Here is a 16,970-nt window from a genome sequence, read left to right as displayed (position 1 = left end):
TAGTCACTTAAGCAGTGACGCTAGCGACATCTATGCCGTAGCCCTCATCGAGAAACTTTTTCGGCACTCCATTGGAACTAACCGCTCACCCGGACAAGAGATATCGTTACGAAGCAATCAAATTAAGATTGTATTTGAAAGTAAATACATGGCTATTTAGCCATGTAGGAGATTCTTCACGCATTAATATTTCATATGAAATTGCGCTCTATGCTTTAAAGCAATTATGAAAAAAGTAGCATTAAAAGTAGAGATAGTTTGACAGGATAAATAACAATATAACTATTTTCTGTAAAGCCTTTTGTAATTATCATTGAAGCTAATAAATTAATAAATATTTACATTTCAACAGCTAAAATTGAAAACGTCATCATTTGATCTCTTCTATTTTTATTTCCCCCTTTTGTTCTACCATCCGGTCGTGATGCTTGGTAAGTGAATCATGTTTGATTTCAGCTGCTTTTTCCTTTGCTTGATTGAATTGGTCAGTTCTGAAACAAAATATCCCTTTTTAGAGCAGGATTATATGAAATACAGGAGTAGAAAACTTTTTAAAGAGGAAACTAAATTGTTTAAGTTTATGGGGAGGCCTATGTCCAACAATGGACGCCCTGGCTAATAGTGATGATGATAATGATGAAATTGTTCAAGCAGTGGCCATGTTGAAATAAAAAACCGGCCAAGAGCGTGTCGGACACGCACAAAATAGGATTCCGTAGCCATTACGAAAAAATTAAGTAATATTTTTCGAAGGATTTCGTATTTTATACGGAATCTTCCAAGTTTAGGTATATTTTATACCTTAGGCTGCTATTTACTCATAAACTACTAATAATTCTCAATCAAACTTAGCCGTTATAGTTTTCCTTTAAAGTTTGATATAAGTACTGACTATCATCCTGAATTTTTTAAATTTTTTCCACCCACCGGTATAGATTTTAGATGAAAATTTGCACTTTAAAGTTGAATATTTCGCAAACAAATCACTGAATCGAAAAATCGTCTTAGCAAACCCCTAATGGTTACCTACCTATCCAACGATACACCACACTATAGGGTTGGATGAGAAAAAAAAACACCCCCACATTACGTCTATGCATATTGTCTATGGTTCAGTGATTTATTTGCGAAATATTCAATGGGAGGTACCCTAAAGAAAATTGTTTTTGAATTTTTAATTGTACCATTTTGTCGGCATAGTTTACTTATATATACGTGCAAAATTACAGCTTTCTAGCATTGATAGTCCCTGAGCAAAGCCGCGGACGGACAGACAGACAGACATGGCGAAACTATAAGGGTTCCGTTTTTGCCATTTTGGCTTCGGAACCCTAAAAATGACGCCCTCATCTAAATCTTATTCTTCATAATTCTAGAGTAAACAGACAGGCAGACAGTTGATGGACATAAATATATGTACGTTACCAAGGCGTCAAAAATATCTATATACATCTTTATGCCACTAAACATAAGGTCGATATATACATGAATTTTATACCTAGCTGTATAGATATTTATGCCCTTGACTGTACCTATGATACATAATCAACTATATCCTCTGTCTGATTTTAATTAGAAAAATGCTCATTTCAAGAACAGTACCTTGCTTCACTTATTTTATTTAATGCTCGTCTTATATCATGCATTGTAACTCCAGTTACTTTTAAGATTCCTAAGATTGCTGCTCCACCAATTGTACTTAAAACAGCACCTAAAACAAAATAAATAAGGTAGATTATAATTTGTGACCAAACTCCTCGAAACGGCTTTACCGATTTTTATGTTTTTTTGTGTACTTATATATGGTAGGTCTGAGAATAGGACGTAAACTATTTTTCATACTTCTACGCGGACGGTATCGCGGGCAACAGCTAGTAACAATATGAAAGTTTTTTTTTTGTAAGAGATCACCACCGCCCATTGACACCTGCAACACCAGGGGGATTGCAGATGCGTTGCCAACCTAGAGGCCTAAGATGGGATACCTCAAGTGCCAGTAGTAAGTTTTGGTAGTAGTGTTTGAAGCCTATAGTCTTCTTACCATCAAGACTGTGGGTTCAAACCCAGGCTTTAACCATTGTATTTAAAAAAATAATAAGTGAAATTACATTTAATTTTGTAGTTTACAATGAGTGAATAATTCATACTGGGCCTGCATGGAAACTAGGGTTCAAGACCGCATTCTGAGATTATTCACTTCAATATTTAGTTTAGCAGTGTACTGTTGTTGCTTTGCTAAGCTTACTTTGGGACTAGGTCAATTGGTGTGAATTGTCCCGTGATATTTATTTATTTATTTACTGTTAGCAAAATCGACATACCAAGTCCCGCACCAACCATCATAGCTGCCATGCCTAAATTAGCTTTGTATATCGCTCCAGTGATTGTTCCAGCCAGTATATATTCCGTAATTGATGTTTCATTCCTATACACTGAGATTGTTGTTGCTATCAAACTGAAACATAACAAATTTATATTATTAGAATATTAATACCTAGTTTTTCTATTTTTCAAGCACTATTTAATGTATAGTCAAAGCAGGCGCGGATCCAGGCCTCAAAAAAAGGTTGTGGTCACAGCCACCCGAAAATCGGTCAAGTGCGAGTCGGAGCGTGAACTCGCCCATGAACAATCATGACTCATGCATGACGAATTTTGAATTTGATTATTTCCCTTTTTCCTCGAATCAAGCATCTCGATAGACCGTGAAAGTGTGTCGTCACAAGTCTATTAGGGTTGTGGGCATGCCCATCGTGCCCACAACGGTGGATCCGCCCTTGAGTCAAAGAAACTGAACCGCAAACCAGAAGCCATCTTGTCTACCACACTGAATCACAATTGTTATCTATCACTAACTTCTTTCTGTTCACACAGGTCACACTGTGGTACCCTAGGAACAGTACCAGAAAAAGAGGACGCCCAACAAGGAGATGGGTCGACGATATCCATTTGACCCTGGGCAGGGCCGTCTTTCACCTATTAGAGGCCCTGGGCACATTAGGATAATAATGGGGCCCCTATGACCATAATAAAGCACTATTTAGCTATCGGTTATCGTTTGGTAATGGAGTAGGGGCCCCAATCCATCGCAGGGCCCTGGGCACGTGCCCAGTGTGCACAGTGGGGAAGAGGGGCCTGACCCTGGGGCCACAATGGACCAGAGTTGCAGAGGACAGTGCAGAGTGGAGATTTTTGGAGGCCTATGCCAAAGGCATACCGAGATAAGGGATAGTTTATAAAGAATTGCAAAAAGTGTTAAATCGGAAATAAAAGGCATTATTTTAAAATTCTTTCAGTTACATGTTTAGAAAAAACTTAAATGGAAATGGGCAGGTCATATTGTACGCATGAATAAAGAAAAATGGGCACAGTTTGTCACTTCTTGGCAAGGTCCAACAAACAAACGGAAAAGTGGTAGACCAAAAGAAAAATGGGAGGATGAAATAGTGAGAAATGCTGGCGAAAACTGGGTTGCTAAAGAAAAGGACAGACAGATGTGGAACGAAATGGAGGAGGCATTTACCCGTTGAGGGGTCCATATTGATTTGCATTGTTTTTTTTTTATTTAATTTCTATTTAACTATTATGAGATGAAATGTTATGTATTTTTTTTATGTATACGTAATAATTGGTATAATTATTTATTTGGATTCAAAATGGAAATAAAGAGGCTATAGATAATAAAATAATAATAATAATAAATAATAACATGTTTAGAATTAGAATAGAAAAAGACAGTGAATATGGTCGCAACCCTCCGTGCGTTGGATAACAACCTCACGGTGAAGCTTTTTCGCTGCATTCTATCTCCCAAAAAACACTGGAACTGATTATGATAAAGCTCCATCCTCGAATGGGATGGTTTCTTTGACTATTACTTGCATACCATTATGAATACCATTGTATACCATTGTATATCATTATGTATACCATTATTCTTCTCAGCCACTTACATATGGCCATTGATTCACCATATCCATTGCCTGTCTACATTTCTAATCCCACTCCAGACCTTCGCTCAAGCAACCTTCTACACCTAGCTTTTACATTTTGGTGTGGTGACTCTAATGGATGAAAGAGAGAAATTTACTAGCAACATGGTAACAGTGGAAATGATATTTACGAGTGAAGCTAAGTTTTTAGAAATGAGTGAAATATAAAAATACTATTAAGTACCTAAATGTTCCAGTGAAGATTCCGAGTCTCCAACCCCAGTGATATGCGCCTTTAGCAAACCCTATCATCACATAGTCTTGCAACTTTTTCTGAAATTAATTTGTTATTCCATTTTTATTTGTCACACCCTAATTGTCCACATACATGCTAAAAGGTAAAGGTGTAAGTAGATTTGTAGATGTTTTTTCATCACACTTGCTCATATGCAGTGTCGTAACATGCAGAGCAGACTAACTTGATCAATGAATCAATCAATCGCTTGCAAGCCCTTACATGAAATCCATGGGCATTCTGTTTACATATAATGGCTAAGTGCGTTTTGAGTTTCTGCACCAACCACCACAACACGCACCCCAGACCCATGCTGCGAAGAGCTTGCTAGCGCTGCCCTCAACATACGCCAGTGGTATCAGCAACTTTTGTAACATTACTATTTATTCTTTTACAAATATACTATTTTACTCTCAAATGTGATGAAAGACATTGTATGTTGCATGGGAGGTACTGGAATTATGAACATCAACTCATTAAAGCCCTCAGTCTTCGACTTTGGGCTTCTAATAGACTCATTCGTAATTTGTTATTTACTGCATAGCTATTCGAGATACAACCAACCTCAACCTGACCTCAAAGTTCATTATGAAGTACTCCTTACTCCAGGATATTTTATTACAAAAAAGTCTCATTTGATACTGCAGTTGTAATTCTCAGGCATCATGCAAATTAACAGATTCATTTGACGGGCCTTTGCATCCAGAGACGTGGTTTCAGTGCAAGGGAGAGTGTAATATCTGTCTGTAGTGTGGTGTATATATCTGAGGCTCTCCGTGAGGCTGAGATAGTCACATTTGGTGTACTAAAGCCTCATAAAATATCAGAGGAAAAAAAAAGATACTGCAATGCATTACCATTTCCCATGACCCTTGAAGAAATTATCTACTGAATTACAAAACAATAGTTTCTCTTTTTTATTTTGAGTCCAAACTCCAAACATTTTGATAACTTAACATTTGGGTATGCATATGCAATTCTGAATAATTATAAAAAAATATTGTCTTAGAACACTATCTGAATGAGTAAAAATCTTGCATTTAAATGACTAAGGGACATTTTTATAAGCATCAAAAAGAATTCCTGCCCTGGTCTTCCATGCAAGGCACACAAACAATCAGGTAAATATTGTGGGGAGTCAATTAGCTGCTGGAAGCACAAAATTAATTTATTATGGTAATCCTTGAATAAGGGGGTGACACTCTTTCCCGGCTCGGATAATACTGGCCCTGTTTTTCATGTACATGCCTATAGAAGCTCATGTCAGTTTCTATGGGCGTGTACAGGCCGGTATTTCCATGTCGGTATTATCCAGGCTGGGAAAGAGTGTCACCCGGATATGGCATATCCATATGGCATAAAACTGACATTTGTGTGAAGACATTCAAGAAGCACCTGGTCTCAATAGTCACGGATTACCTTATAAAAAATTAATACTTTATACCTTTGCTTCCATAGTAGTCTGAAATATAGTTGCTTGGTTATTTTCTATAAAATATAAGTAGGCATCTCGAGACTTGGCAAATCCTCCCATACAAGCTCCGAAGAACACTCCACACAACCCTGACTGTACTACGGTTCTTAATTCTGGTGATACTTCATCATATTCACTGTTAAAAAATTAGATTATTACTTAACAACAATTTTAGGTTATAAAGTAGGTAACAAATAATATTAGTTAGTTTTTTTAACATTAAATGAACAGCGTTATAAATAAAATTACTTCTTACTTCCTATAAAACATTTTTTTTAGCCTATCTCTACCAGTTTCAGAAATATCTGGTGTTCTTGGCTCCAATAAATTATAATCATTTTGGTTTCTATTTTCTAAAATAGGTATAAGAGCCGGCGTCAATCTGACCACTGTCCGTAACATTTTCGTTCGATGTGCATAAGAATGCTCTGAATAGTCAGTTTAATAATTTACCAACAACAATAATTTTTAAACAGGCAGAACTATTTTCGTTTTGACTTTTGCTCAGAAAATTCTGAAATTGACATTTTAGATTTAGCTTTTTTTAACTTCCTTCCAGTGATAGGCAAAAGGAACTAAGCCATAGAGAAATATCGTCTGCGACTCCACGTGAAGACCTACAGCCGCAAGTGGCCGAAAGCAAGTTTGTCTGTAATTTACAGACAATGGTTAATCTAATATGAATAATGGATTGGTCTTTTAAAACCATTAGGGGTTTGCTAAGACGACTTTTCGATTCGGTGATTTTTTTGCGAAATATTCAACATCAAAGTGCAAATTCTGTGTTACTCTTTTATTTTATTTTTAAATCATCTTGTACAAATTTCCACGCATAGTTATATATGTTTACAGGTATTTTATAATTCTTATATTTGTCATGATAATATATAAGTAGTTTTTTTCTTTTCCCGCAATAATTAAGCGTTCAGTTACGTGGGTGCACTGCACAATCACCGGGTTCAGCTGAAAACCAGCGCTGCAGCTCTGGTTACAGGACTACGGCATAATGATATGCTGAGCTGAGTCCTTTTGGCATCACTCTACAGCACAATGTCTCTTATTTTTCTCCCTTCTCCTATTTATGTTTTTACTGTGTTTTTGTTGTGATGTAGTGTGTTTTTGTTGTCAATAAATGTTGTTGGATTGTGAGTTTAAGTTTGAAATTTTCATTAAAATCGAGCGTCCTCCCCCCCTCTAAAATCTAAACCTGTGGGTAGAAAAATTTGAAAAAGTTCAGGTGTAGAAGTATATATAAGTATATAGTTGCCTAATAGAATTGGATAACATTATTATAAATGTGGCTATACCCTACCAGGGTGCATAATATTGTAAGACTTATTAGAATAAGGCCTTATGTATTTTATGTTTTTTGCCAAATAAATAAATAAATAAAAATATCAAACTTTCAAGGTAAACGACTAAGTTTGCTTGAGAATTATTAGTAGTTTATGAGTACCTAAATAGCAGCAGGTATAAAAATATACCTAAACTTGGAAGATAAGATGCAACGAGCAATCGCAAACGAGCGACTAGCGATTACCGATTTGAAATGGGGTCACGTGACCAGATTTATCGCTGGAAACGAGCGTCGAGCGACTGCTTGGGGCCGCGACTTTAGAACAAATAGAATATAGATATTCATTATTATTATTCCCCTCAATGGCGGCCTTAAGGCTTGGGGCAGGGGCCTGACAGTTTAGTTTCATTCATCGACGTTGTAGCGCTGCCATTTGTATGATATTATTACAACTTGTGGACCGCCGCCATTTCTTTGCTGTCATGTTCTTACCCGTCATTGTGTTTGAAATATTGAGTTGAGTGCGGGTATTCTCTTGCGTTCTCCTCCCGTTTTGGTCGAGTTGTAGTTCCATGAGTCCTCCTCCATGAGTGATCCTCCTCTGTTTAACAATACAATACTCTACTTGTGGTAGTGTTTAGTGCGAGTGATATTCCACTGACTTCCAATATGGCAAAATTCAAGTGTTGTGTTGTTGATTGTAATTCAACAAGTGCCACTCACAAACTATTTTGCATGCCCAAAAACGACTATTTACATAATCTTTGGATGTCGTTGCTAGTACCGACTAGCCCTTATTTGCTGGCTTTAACCAAGAGTCAACTGTTGTTGAAACGCGTATGTGTAAGACATTTTGACCATACTCAGTCCGATCGAATAGGTGCGCGGATTCGATATTCGTATCCTTGCCTGTTCAAAAAGGAAATGGTTCATGGTGTACCACTCTCGTCTAAGGGTAAGTTTTTTTAACCTTTGCAATAATAGCTCCATGTTCACAATTTTATTCAAATATAAATTGAATGGAAAGAGACCCTTGAATAAATAAATGATTAAAAACACATAGTCGTTTTATTTCATAACTTATACGAGTATGAATAAAAATTAAATTAGTACAAGACACCCGTAACTCCCATTTATCGTAGAGCGCATCACTAGCATTGACTGGAGACTATCGATAATGATTATAATATCGACCTGTGGAAAGCCCTACGACTGTCAAACAAGTACCACAGACTGTAAAATTTAACAGCGCTGCAACGTCAATAATAGGAAACAACAATAATTGACTGTCTTATCTGTAGCTAGCTACATATTAGTAATCTGTGGCTTGGGCCAATGTCAGCAGGGCTACTACGAAACACGAAACTCTAAGTTCGTGTCGTGCGGTTCCTCTCGCTCTCGTATTAAATAATATAAGTGTCAGAGGGACCGCACGACACGAACTTGTTGTTGCGAGTTTCATAGTAGCCCTGCAGGTACTTACTTACATACTGACAGTTGGTTGACACCTGTTCTGTTGGTCGATTGGTAGTCATAGACGTCATTTTTTTTTAGAACAGGGCGGGAAGGTTTAGAATGAATTCGTACAAATTTTGTCACGCTTTGTTTGTTGTTTCTTTTAAGAAATTAATCGGCATTCAAAGTGTATCGATATATATTCTAGGCGTAAAGCGTAACGTCACGCGTAAGTACAACCTAATTAAGTATTAAAAGTTAGGTAGAGTAGACTGAATCGATTACTTAACTAAACTTGATAATAAGATAATAGACTTATTTATGAACTTTTCAAATTTCTCAGTTGTTTGGTAGCTTTGCTAGCATAATTTTGGCATACAAGATATCGCTAATATTTCACAATAATTCCAAAAGATTTCATACTCCTTCCGAACTAAATAGGTAGGCAGTAGTTTGTAGTTAGTTTGCGTCGCAGGGTGGGCCACCACCACTAGCGCTGCCTTCCTTGCTAGGTACTCCATGCAATGCAAGCCATAGGTTGTGCTGTGATGTTGAATATGACGATATTCGCTACAGATCGGAAATAAATCGATACAGTGTTAGCACCCAAATTCTTTTCAAAAACGTTCATCATTACTCTGGCTGCCCAAGCCCCAGCTGAAAGCAACTTGGTTTTATAACTATACTGAAAATATTAGGTAACGGGTAGTTTGTATTCCATCTCTACCTAGAAAAAATAAATTTAGCAAGGGCTTTCTATGGTTCTTGTGTTGTTGTTGTTGTAACTCTTTATTGTACATAAAACATATGAAAATTACAATTAACAAGATAAAGAGATGTACAAAGGCGAACTTATCCCTTAAAGTGATCTCTTCCAGTTAACCTTTGACGTCATAATTCATTTCGAATCTCTTTGTCTAATCGACAATTTAATTAATATTTTGATATCTTTATATTTTTCTAGCTTTTTCAAAAACTCTTTCCTTGGTTTGTCATTACAATAAATTTAAGAACAAATAATTTGCTTCCATATTCCCTATGTTTAGATCCAAATCCATTACTACATGATTAGTACTATTTTTCAGTTTAGTCTTTCCATTCCTAAGTTTTTTCTATATCCACATGATGTGCAGACTTTATTGAACATATCAATATAGTTGGCAAGTAGCAGGGCATAAAGGAATTCTCGTGTCTGGAGAGTAAAATAAAAAGGTTATTTTTTGCAATAAAAATGCTGTTTTCAACTATATTTTATTATAAAATGACAAAGAATAAATCTAGAGTTCAATAGGGTAGTCACTTAAGATTGTTAATATGTGTATACTATTCATAATTTCATCTAACTGTTATTTATGATTTATGTGGATAATGTGCTACGGCTCTCATAGACAGACCGCGAGCAATTTACAAAATTATGGTTAGAAATACTTAATGTAAAATAAAAATAGTTACATTTTATTTTGAAATACGCTTTTTAAAGCTTACACTTCCTTTCCTTTGTATAGTTCATGGCTATTTAGAAGGTAGGTTAAGATTTAGTTGAAAGGAAAAATATTATTAGATCCCTGTTTTTTTTTGTCCCAATGATTGGTCTTTGGCATTATTGATTTAATTAGACTAAAGATATTGACATGTCTCAAATGATTTAGCAAATTTAAAGTATGAAATACGAACTTAAATAGATGTGCTTTAATAATAAGGGAAAGATGGGATAAACTTTCGTCACTGGAACGATTTACATCTATTTAAACTATTTTAACTTTACACACAACCCTTTAATTTGCACACCATTATTAATTCTTTTATAAATCAAATGGTATAGCCCTACAAGTGAGACAAATAAAAAATAGGTAGGTATATTCTCTAGAAGTTACTTTGATAATGAACTAGGCATCTACTGAAAATTAGAATAGGATACCTATGTTTTATAAGTAAATTTTAAAGAAATGATTATGTTTATCTTTACTATAGATCTTATTTAATTAATTTGTTATTATTAATATAGTCGTGTATAATATTTACATTCGCAGATAACATAAGGATAACTGCCATGTCATAGGTTAGCTACTGCACCGTCTGCACCCATACAGACAGATACTTACCACTCTCAAATTTGAAACATTTCATTTTCATCTATATTCTGTTTATTTTTATTAAAACTTTTTTCACATTATATTTTTACAAAATGCAGAAAATGATAAATAATTGAAGGTAGGTGATCTTTTAAATTAGCCTGTTCCTATTTTGAAACTTTGACTGTGTTAGCACAAAAACTAAAACAGACATTTAACATGTGCTTAACACATGTCAGTTCATAGAAAACTGTTGTTTTTAGGCATGTCTAAGATTTTTTTTCAAGTTTTTCACGATAAACATAAATATTTTGAACGACATGTTACTCAAATTGCGCTTCTTCAGATTAAAATACAAGGTGCGTATTGGTTTAACAAGAATAAACAGAATACCTTTAGAAATTATGAAATCATCGAATTAACTAAGCTTTTCGAGAACAATTACTTTTCTATTTTACAAACTTTTTTTGCTAATTCATCGTTTCACCGTGGAATGTTTCAGTTCCTTCCACTCAGTAGGCCTAAGGGACGTGGCACGGACACACAACTGCACCAAAGCTGTGCTCGGGCTGTGTCTATTTATTCTTTTTATACCCTGTGCGAATATAAATCCCATTTGATAATATCATGAAAACATATCAATGGCAATATTTTATGTCCCTTACTCCCATCATAATTCAACTAAGCAACATGTTACTAGGCTAAACTCTCGTGAAAGCCAGGAGAATTCACAGAATCATAAGTGAAGTCAAAATCGCTTAGTATTCACAAGAATATAATGGTTATTTCAAAGCATTTAGGTATAGCTTTATTTTACTTTAGTTGCGATAATTACGTCAGGATAGTTTAGAGTTTAGACTAAACACGAATATGTCTACAGTACCAATTGTGTACTAATGTACATCATTTCATATATTGATCCCCATTAAATTTTATTTTTATTTACAAATAGTTTTTTATCTCACCAAGTGCTGAGAAAAATACATTTAAAGCAACAGTATTGGATATGTAACAAAGAAAATGAATCGACACTTCTTGCGAGATTTCAAAGGCCATCCTTTACATAGCTCTCGAACCTTAGATCGCTTCATTCTAACGTACTTTAGACAATTGGTATTGAATTTAAAAAAATAAGGGGAAAAGAACCAAGGAAAAACGAAGAGGAGGCAAATAAAGAACAAAAAATATATTATTGATAATATTGTTTAATTACGAAATTAAAAATAAGAAAGAAACTAAACACACATAAGGCTTAAAATTAAAATAAGGAAATAGAAATAAACGAAATCGTACATGGGCAAATGGACCACAACGAATAATTATTATAAGGTTGTCCGTCTGATGGTTTTAAATTGTAGACATCCTCATAACGGAGTGCACTTGCCGAAGATATGAAAGTGTAGTATAACATGCGCCTTAGCCAAATTTCTATTAATTGATATGTTGGCCTTTATTCATATTATTTTACGAAATATGCACGTTGTTACGTACAAATCAAGTACAGCTAACAAGAGATACATATAAAGCGCAATAAAATTAGGTTTAATAAGAATGATATGCAGAGATATGTTGTTTGAAATGTTTCTGGTCGTTACGCAAGAAGGACGACGCAGGAGGCGAGGGACCTTGAGCCAGGGCGGGCGGCGCCCGCGCAGACCAATCAAGATATTGGAAAACAAGTTTCACATTTTTTTAACGCATAACTTTAACTAACAAATTGAAACAATGTTCGCTTACAATGAATAAAATTGCGCTTAATAAAACTCTCAAATATAATTTAACTTTAACATTTTCATCAACTTTTCAATAAATGTTAAGATTACTTCAATTACCTTTTACCTAAAATAATGTGTATTGACTTTAAATTTGGCATCTCGTTCTAAACACTGATCTATTTCTTATTTTATTAATATTACCGTAATATCTAAATATTTAAAATACTTCTCTAAACACAAAAATACCTATAATTATCTATTAGTCAATACCAATGTTTGAGAAAAGATTAGGCCTGAAAACGCTACACACATTTTCAATTGATTACTTCCTGATTTCTACGGATTGAGCAGAAGCAATGATTAACTGTGGATAACGAAAAAATTACGCGGGAGCAAATGATTGTATATCTTTCCGAGAAATACGCCATGTGTGTAGCGTTCTGCGCTGAATACACTGGATATGTAATCTCCTTGTTGTGATAATGTTAATGTAAATAAGTAATAATATTTAAATACAATGCGATTACCGCCGATCTCTCGTCAAGCAGACCACCACCAGTCGCAAACCACTTTAATCTCATTTTAAAACAAGAGCGCAGAAATTCTGCACCCTATAGAAAAACATTTTCAAAAACGTGCAAAATATCACCACACCCTGGTCACCTAACATTATCTAAACCAAATAACTACTTTTACATTCCTTATCGATACGTACTGAATAATACAATTTGTATGATTAAATTTTTCTAGTAAAACTTACATCATAATGACAATCTAATATTTTTCAGTTTAATCATCTTACTAAGCTCTATCTTTATTTCTTATTTACGGTACGTGATGTATAACGATACATTTTAAAATAGTGTAAATATGTTTGTTTTATAAATGACTGAACAATGCTTTCTAAAATAAAATAATTATTTTATTTTATTTTTGACTTTGGAAGGGATAAGTTCAGTGACCGTTGAACTTACTAAGTGGCGGCCAATTTAAGCTTATAATTTACATTGATCAACCTGGGTTTGGCGCCTCTTCATGCAATCTGCAATATAATTCATTTACCTTCATGTGCCTACCTCCCATTGTCCTTTTTACATATTTTTTCAAATTTCATCTTCATAATAGTGTCACCAAAATAAAAAGGGTCATATTGGCTCCATGCTCTTTAAGAGTATCGATCGAATGCCGTTCACATTCGATGACGTGTTGACGAGTGCCATAACCGTTTCTCTATTTTTCTTAATTCAGGTATCTGTTTCACGCATGCTTTGCCTAATCATAAACTGGACGTGTAACTGAACACTTAATGCTGGTCCTACAATTAGAGCATTAGGTTTCAATGGGCATCACGCAATGACCGATTTCATCATAAATACATATTATTTTCTCAAAAGTTTTTCGTTCCCGACTTTTTTGATACTTTGAGACAATCCACGATATGATTTTTTACGACGTTATTACACTTAATCCACAAACTTAATCTCTTTTGCATTGGACTAGAAGCATTTTTTATTAATTTAAGAAGGCAAAGATGTGTGAAAACCAATTAAGAGCTTAGCACAAGTCCAAGAAGCTTGAGAAGCCAAGTCATGAAATTCTAATGATTTTATACAAAAATAAAGCATTAAGAAAGTTATTTAACTAATACTGTATAACGAGTTCTTGTGCCCTAATGTGAATACTGCTCAATTAATATGCTAAAGAAAAAGCAAAGTCAGATCTTGAATACTTTCTTGACCGTCGCCGTGTCTCCAATAGCGACAGTGTGGCAACACTGTAATAAAATGATATCGAAAATTATTCTAAAAAATATATCATTGTCGTATTGCCCACACTGTGCCACTATAGGCGCTTACTGACCAAAGGCGAATAAATAATTACCTATTGTTAACAGTTATGCACGAGCATTTATAGTGTGTTGTAGCTAACATTAATAAAATAAACATCAAAATAAATGCATCATGTCACTATTATGTCAATGAACATAACTTTATAGATAGTGATATATCAACTAGACGTGATATGTCAACTAGAAGAGTTGTGATTACACTAACTAATCAAGAACAACCATGATGGAAACAGAACAGATTGGGGCATTCCTCCAAACAACGAAACACTTATGGAAGCATTAAATGTAACACTATTGAGTACCGGCAATCGAACACCGGCCATTGAAGACTTTAAATCTAAGAACGTTATTAAAATGATTTCTAAAACTAATATTGCACACACATACACATTTACAAATGTAATTTTCCCAATAATAATAAAAAAATGTGTATGCGTACAAAATTATATTTATTTACTTACAAAGAAATGCAATAATAGTAAATTGTGCATATTCAAATAAAATGTTTATAAAATACAATATTTCAATAACCGCAGATAATAATGTGTCAATGAAAATATCTGTTTAACAATGTGCTTCCTATAATGTTGTAACGTGAAAAACCATACTTTTAAAAACGACAGGTAGGTATTATTATAAAATAGTTGCCAGATTTTAAAACAACCATGATTCAACGAAAGCAATGTCTCACATCGCGATAAAAAAACGTCCATTCGACATATTTTAAATAAATCTAGCGCAATCTAATTGCAAAATTAAACACTGTTTTGATTAATTGATTTTGCAAAATCGTATTATCATTACAATAAAATCAATGGAAATAATGAAGACATTGTTGAAATAAATTTATGATTATTAAAATTATGGAATGAATATCACACAAGATGGACATCCCCTCTGGCATGGCGGTAGGAACATAAAGTCATTCTAAAAATATAATAATAAGCATATAGCTGCCATTTGAAGTCGTGTGATGATGACAAGTTACCTTAAATTACAATGTTGCAGTAATATTAAATGTACGTATTCACTAAGAAAATAGAGTAGCACTTATACCTCTAAACTGATCCAAGTAAGCGTAATGCAGATTACATTGTAATTTTCAGTCGAGTGAAATTCTCGATTTGAGTGAGAGGTTCAGTTTAATTGACAGTCGCATCGATTTGTCCTACGCATCCAAAATGACGGTCAAGCCTGTGCCGTACCGTACCTCATCAGTATAGATAAAAATATTTTATTTAGTGCCGGAGACCTGATAGTAATAGCCAATAGCAGGACGCGACTGACAGAGATTGTGTGATATTCCGAATACGCGGAGAGGTCAGTTCGTTTAGATGCTCGACTTGGAGAAGGACACTCTGAGGTGGTTTGACTCGGACAACTGGTAGTTGTGCATTTTAATAAGCGCCGCCACCGCATCGTCGATAGACGGCAACTGCACGAGTGCCATTTTGCGATCTTTCCTGTAAAATAAAAGAAAATAATAAGTAATACATCAGGATATATTTTTATCTTTGGACAAAGACAATGGAGTTAAGCAGTAAGGTAAAATCTTTAGTTTAAAACTTACGGGAAAAACTTGAACGCCTTAATTGTGAACTCTCGTTTTGTGAAAGCTTCTTTGATATCCTCCTCGGAAACCGTGGCTCTGTGGACATATTTTTAATTTAATAGTTTTCTTTTACATTTTTTTTCCATTATTATTCTGTATAAAACTATTAAGACTTACGGAATGTTAGACAAGTGCAGCGTGGCACTAGGCGGGTAGATGTTCTGATAATTTTTGCTGCCTGGCTTTTTGAATCGGTGGAGCGGGCTCTGGGAGTAGTCCCTGTGAATGGTAATATAACAAGTTATTATGGGTAAAGGTTATCATTTGAACAACCACAAAGCAGATGTAACATGCTTGAAACGTTTTTTTTTTATAATGAATGAAATTGGTATGAATCATGCGCTAACCTTGTGAGACCGGCGTCGGGTTGTCCCTCTTTGGGCAACTGCACCGTCTGGTGCTTGCTTAGCATCACACGCATAGCTTTGCCGAACACGCGCAGCTTGTCCATGTGAGTCATGGCTAGAAAATAAGAACATTATAGATACATAAATTATTTTAATACAACTGCTGTACTTGTAGTAGATTGATTCACAAAAGATCGCGGAAATAAATTGAATGAGTGAATGATAAATATTTATGTGTGCATCACAATATTATTAAATACAGGTTAATTTTAGACATTATCATCTCATAAACGCCCAAAAGCAATGTAAAAAAAATATCAGCAAAATGATCAATATTGGTGCAAATTCCGATATGACGTCGTACAATATGTTCCGTATCATGAATTACTAAATCACATAATCTAAATCCTAATAATGTGCAAAATATGTATATTTTTTATTTATTTGTTTAATAACGAAGTAATATTATGTACTTCTTTACCAAATATTACAGGAGGTGCATGAATGGCACTCACACAGTGACTTTATTTTCGTTCAATTCATTCGTACCACCTCTTGTGAATCGACCTATAATATATTTTTGTTGGATTATTCAATAGGTACCTTAAGTCATTTAATTATTTGTACATACCTAGATGAGCTTGGTGTGGCTCTGCCATTTGAATAAGAGCAGAATCCTTTTTATTGTAGAGTATCTTCACCCGCTGCACGTCACCGTACACGCCTATACACAAACAAATATCTCAGATTCTAATCATTATGTGAAATTATTGGTTTATTCAAATAAATAGACATATTTGAGCAAGACTAAGCTTCAATAGAAAACGGGAACTAAAATATGAAAATAACTTTAAATCAGATTAATAAATTACTTGCTAAAATGTGTCCAAAATAATATTTAAAATACGACCCAATGTGTTGT

General features: G+C 34.6%; 2 protein-coding genes across 10 annotated transcripts in view; both read right to left on the bottom strand.

Moving 5' to 3' along the window:
- Window positions 1-285: 285 nt before the first annotated feature.
- Window positions 286-6,228, bottom strand: 140up (RPII140-upstream gene protein). The gene is made up of 6 exons (XM_074095017.1): window positions 5,958-6,228; window positions 5,672-5,837; window positions 4,177-4,265; window positions 2,322-2,455; window positions 1,603-1,711; window positions 286-491 (listed from the first exon to the last, which is right to left on the bottom strand). The coding sequence occupies exons 1-6, from the start codon at window positions 6,101-6,103 to the stop codon at window positions 371-373; spliced, it is 765 nt and encodes a 254-aa protein (XP_073951118.1). The 5' UTR covers window positions 6,104-6,228; the 3' UTR covers window positions 286-370.
- Window positions 6,229-11,712: 5,484 nt separating this feature from the next.
- The window catches only part of heph (polypyrimidine tract-binding protein 1 heph), a 458,299-nt gene continuing 453,041 nt past the window's right edge, over window positions 11,713-16,970 (bottom strand). For all 9 annotated transcript variants that reach the window (XM_074094991.1, XM_074094990.1, XM_074094996.1 and 6 more), the window contains 5 exons: window positions 16,680-16,772; window positions 16,049-16,163; window positions 15,819-15,920; window positions 15,660-15,737; window positions 11,713-15,552 (listed from right to left, as the gene is read on the bottom strand). In XM_074094991.1, coding sequence (XP_073951092.1) covers window positions 15,420-15,552; window positions 15,660-15,737; window positions 15,819-15,920; window positions 16,049-16,163; window positions 16,680-16,772 — 521 coding nt within the window. In that variant the 3' untranslated portion in view covers window positions 11,713-15,419. The remainder of the gene's footprint in view (window positions 15,553-15,659; window positions 15,738-15,818; window positions 15,921-16,048; window positions 16,164-16,679; window positions 16,773-16,970) is intronic.

The sequence above is a fragment of the Choristoneura fumiferana genome, chromosome 12, assembly GCF_025370935.1.
Source record: "Choristoneura fumiferana chromosome 12, NRCan_CFum_1, whole genome shotgun sequence".
Classification (NCBI taxonomy): domain Eukaryota; kingdom Metazoa; phylum Arthropoda; class Insecta; order Lepidoptera; family Tortricidae; genus Choristoneura; species Choristoneura fumiferana.
This window is presented reverse-complemented; position numbering and strand designations above follow the sequence as displayed.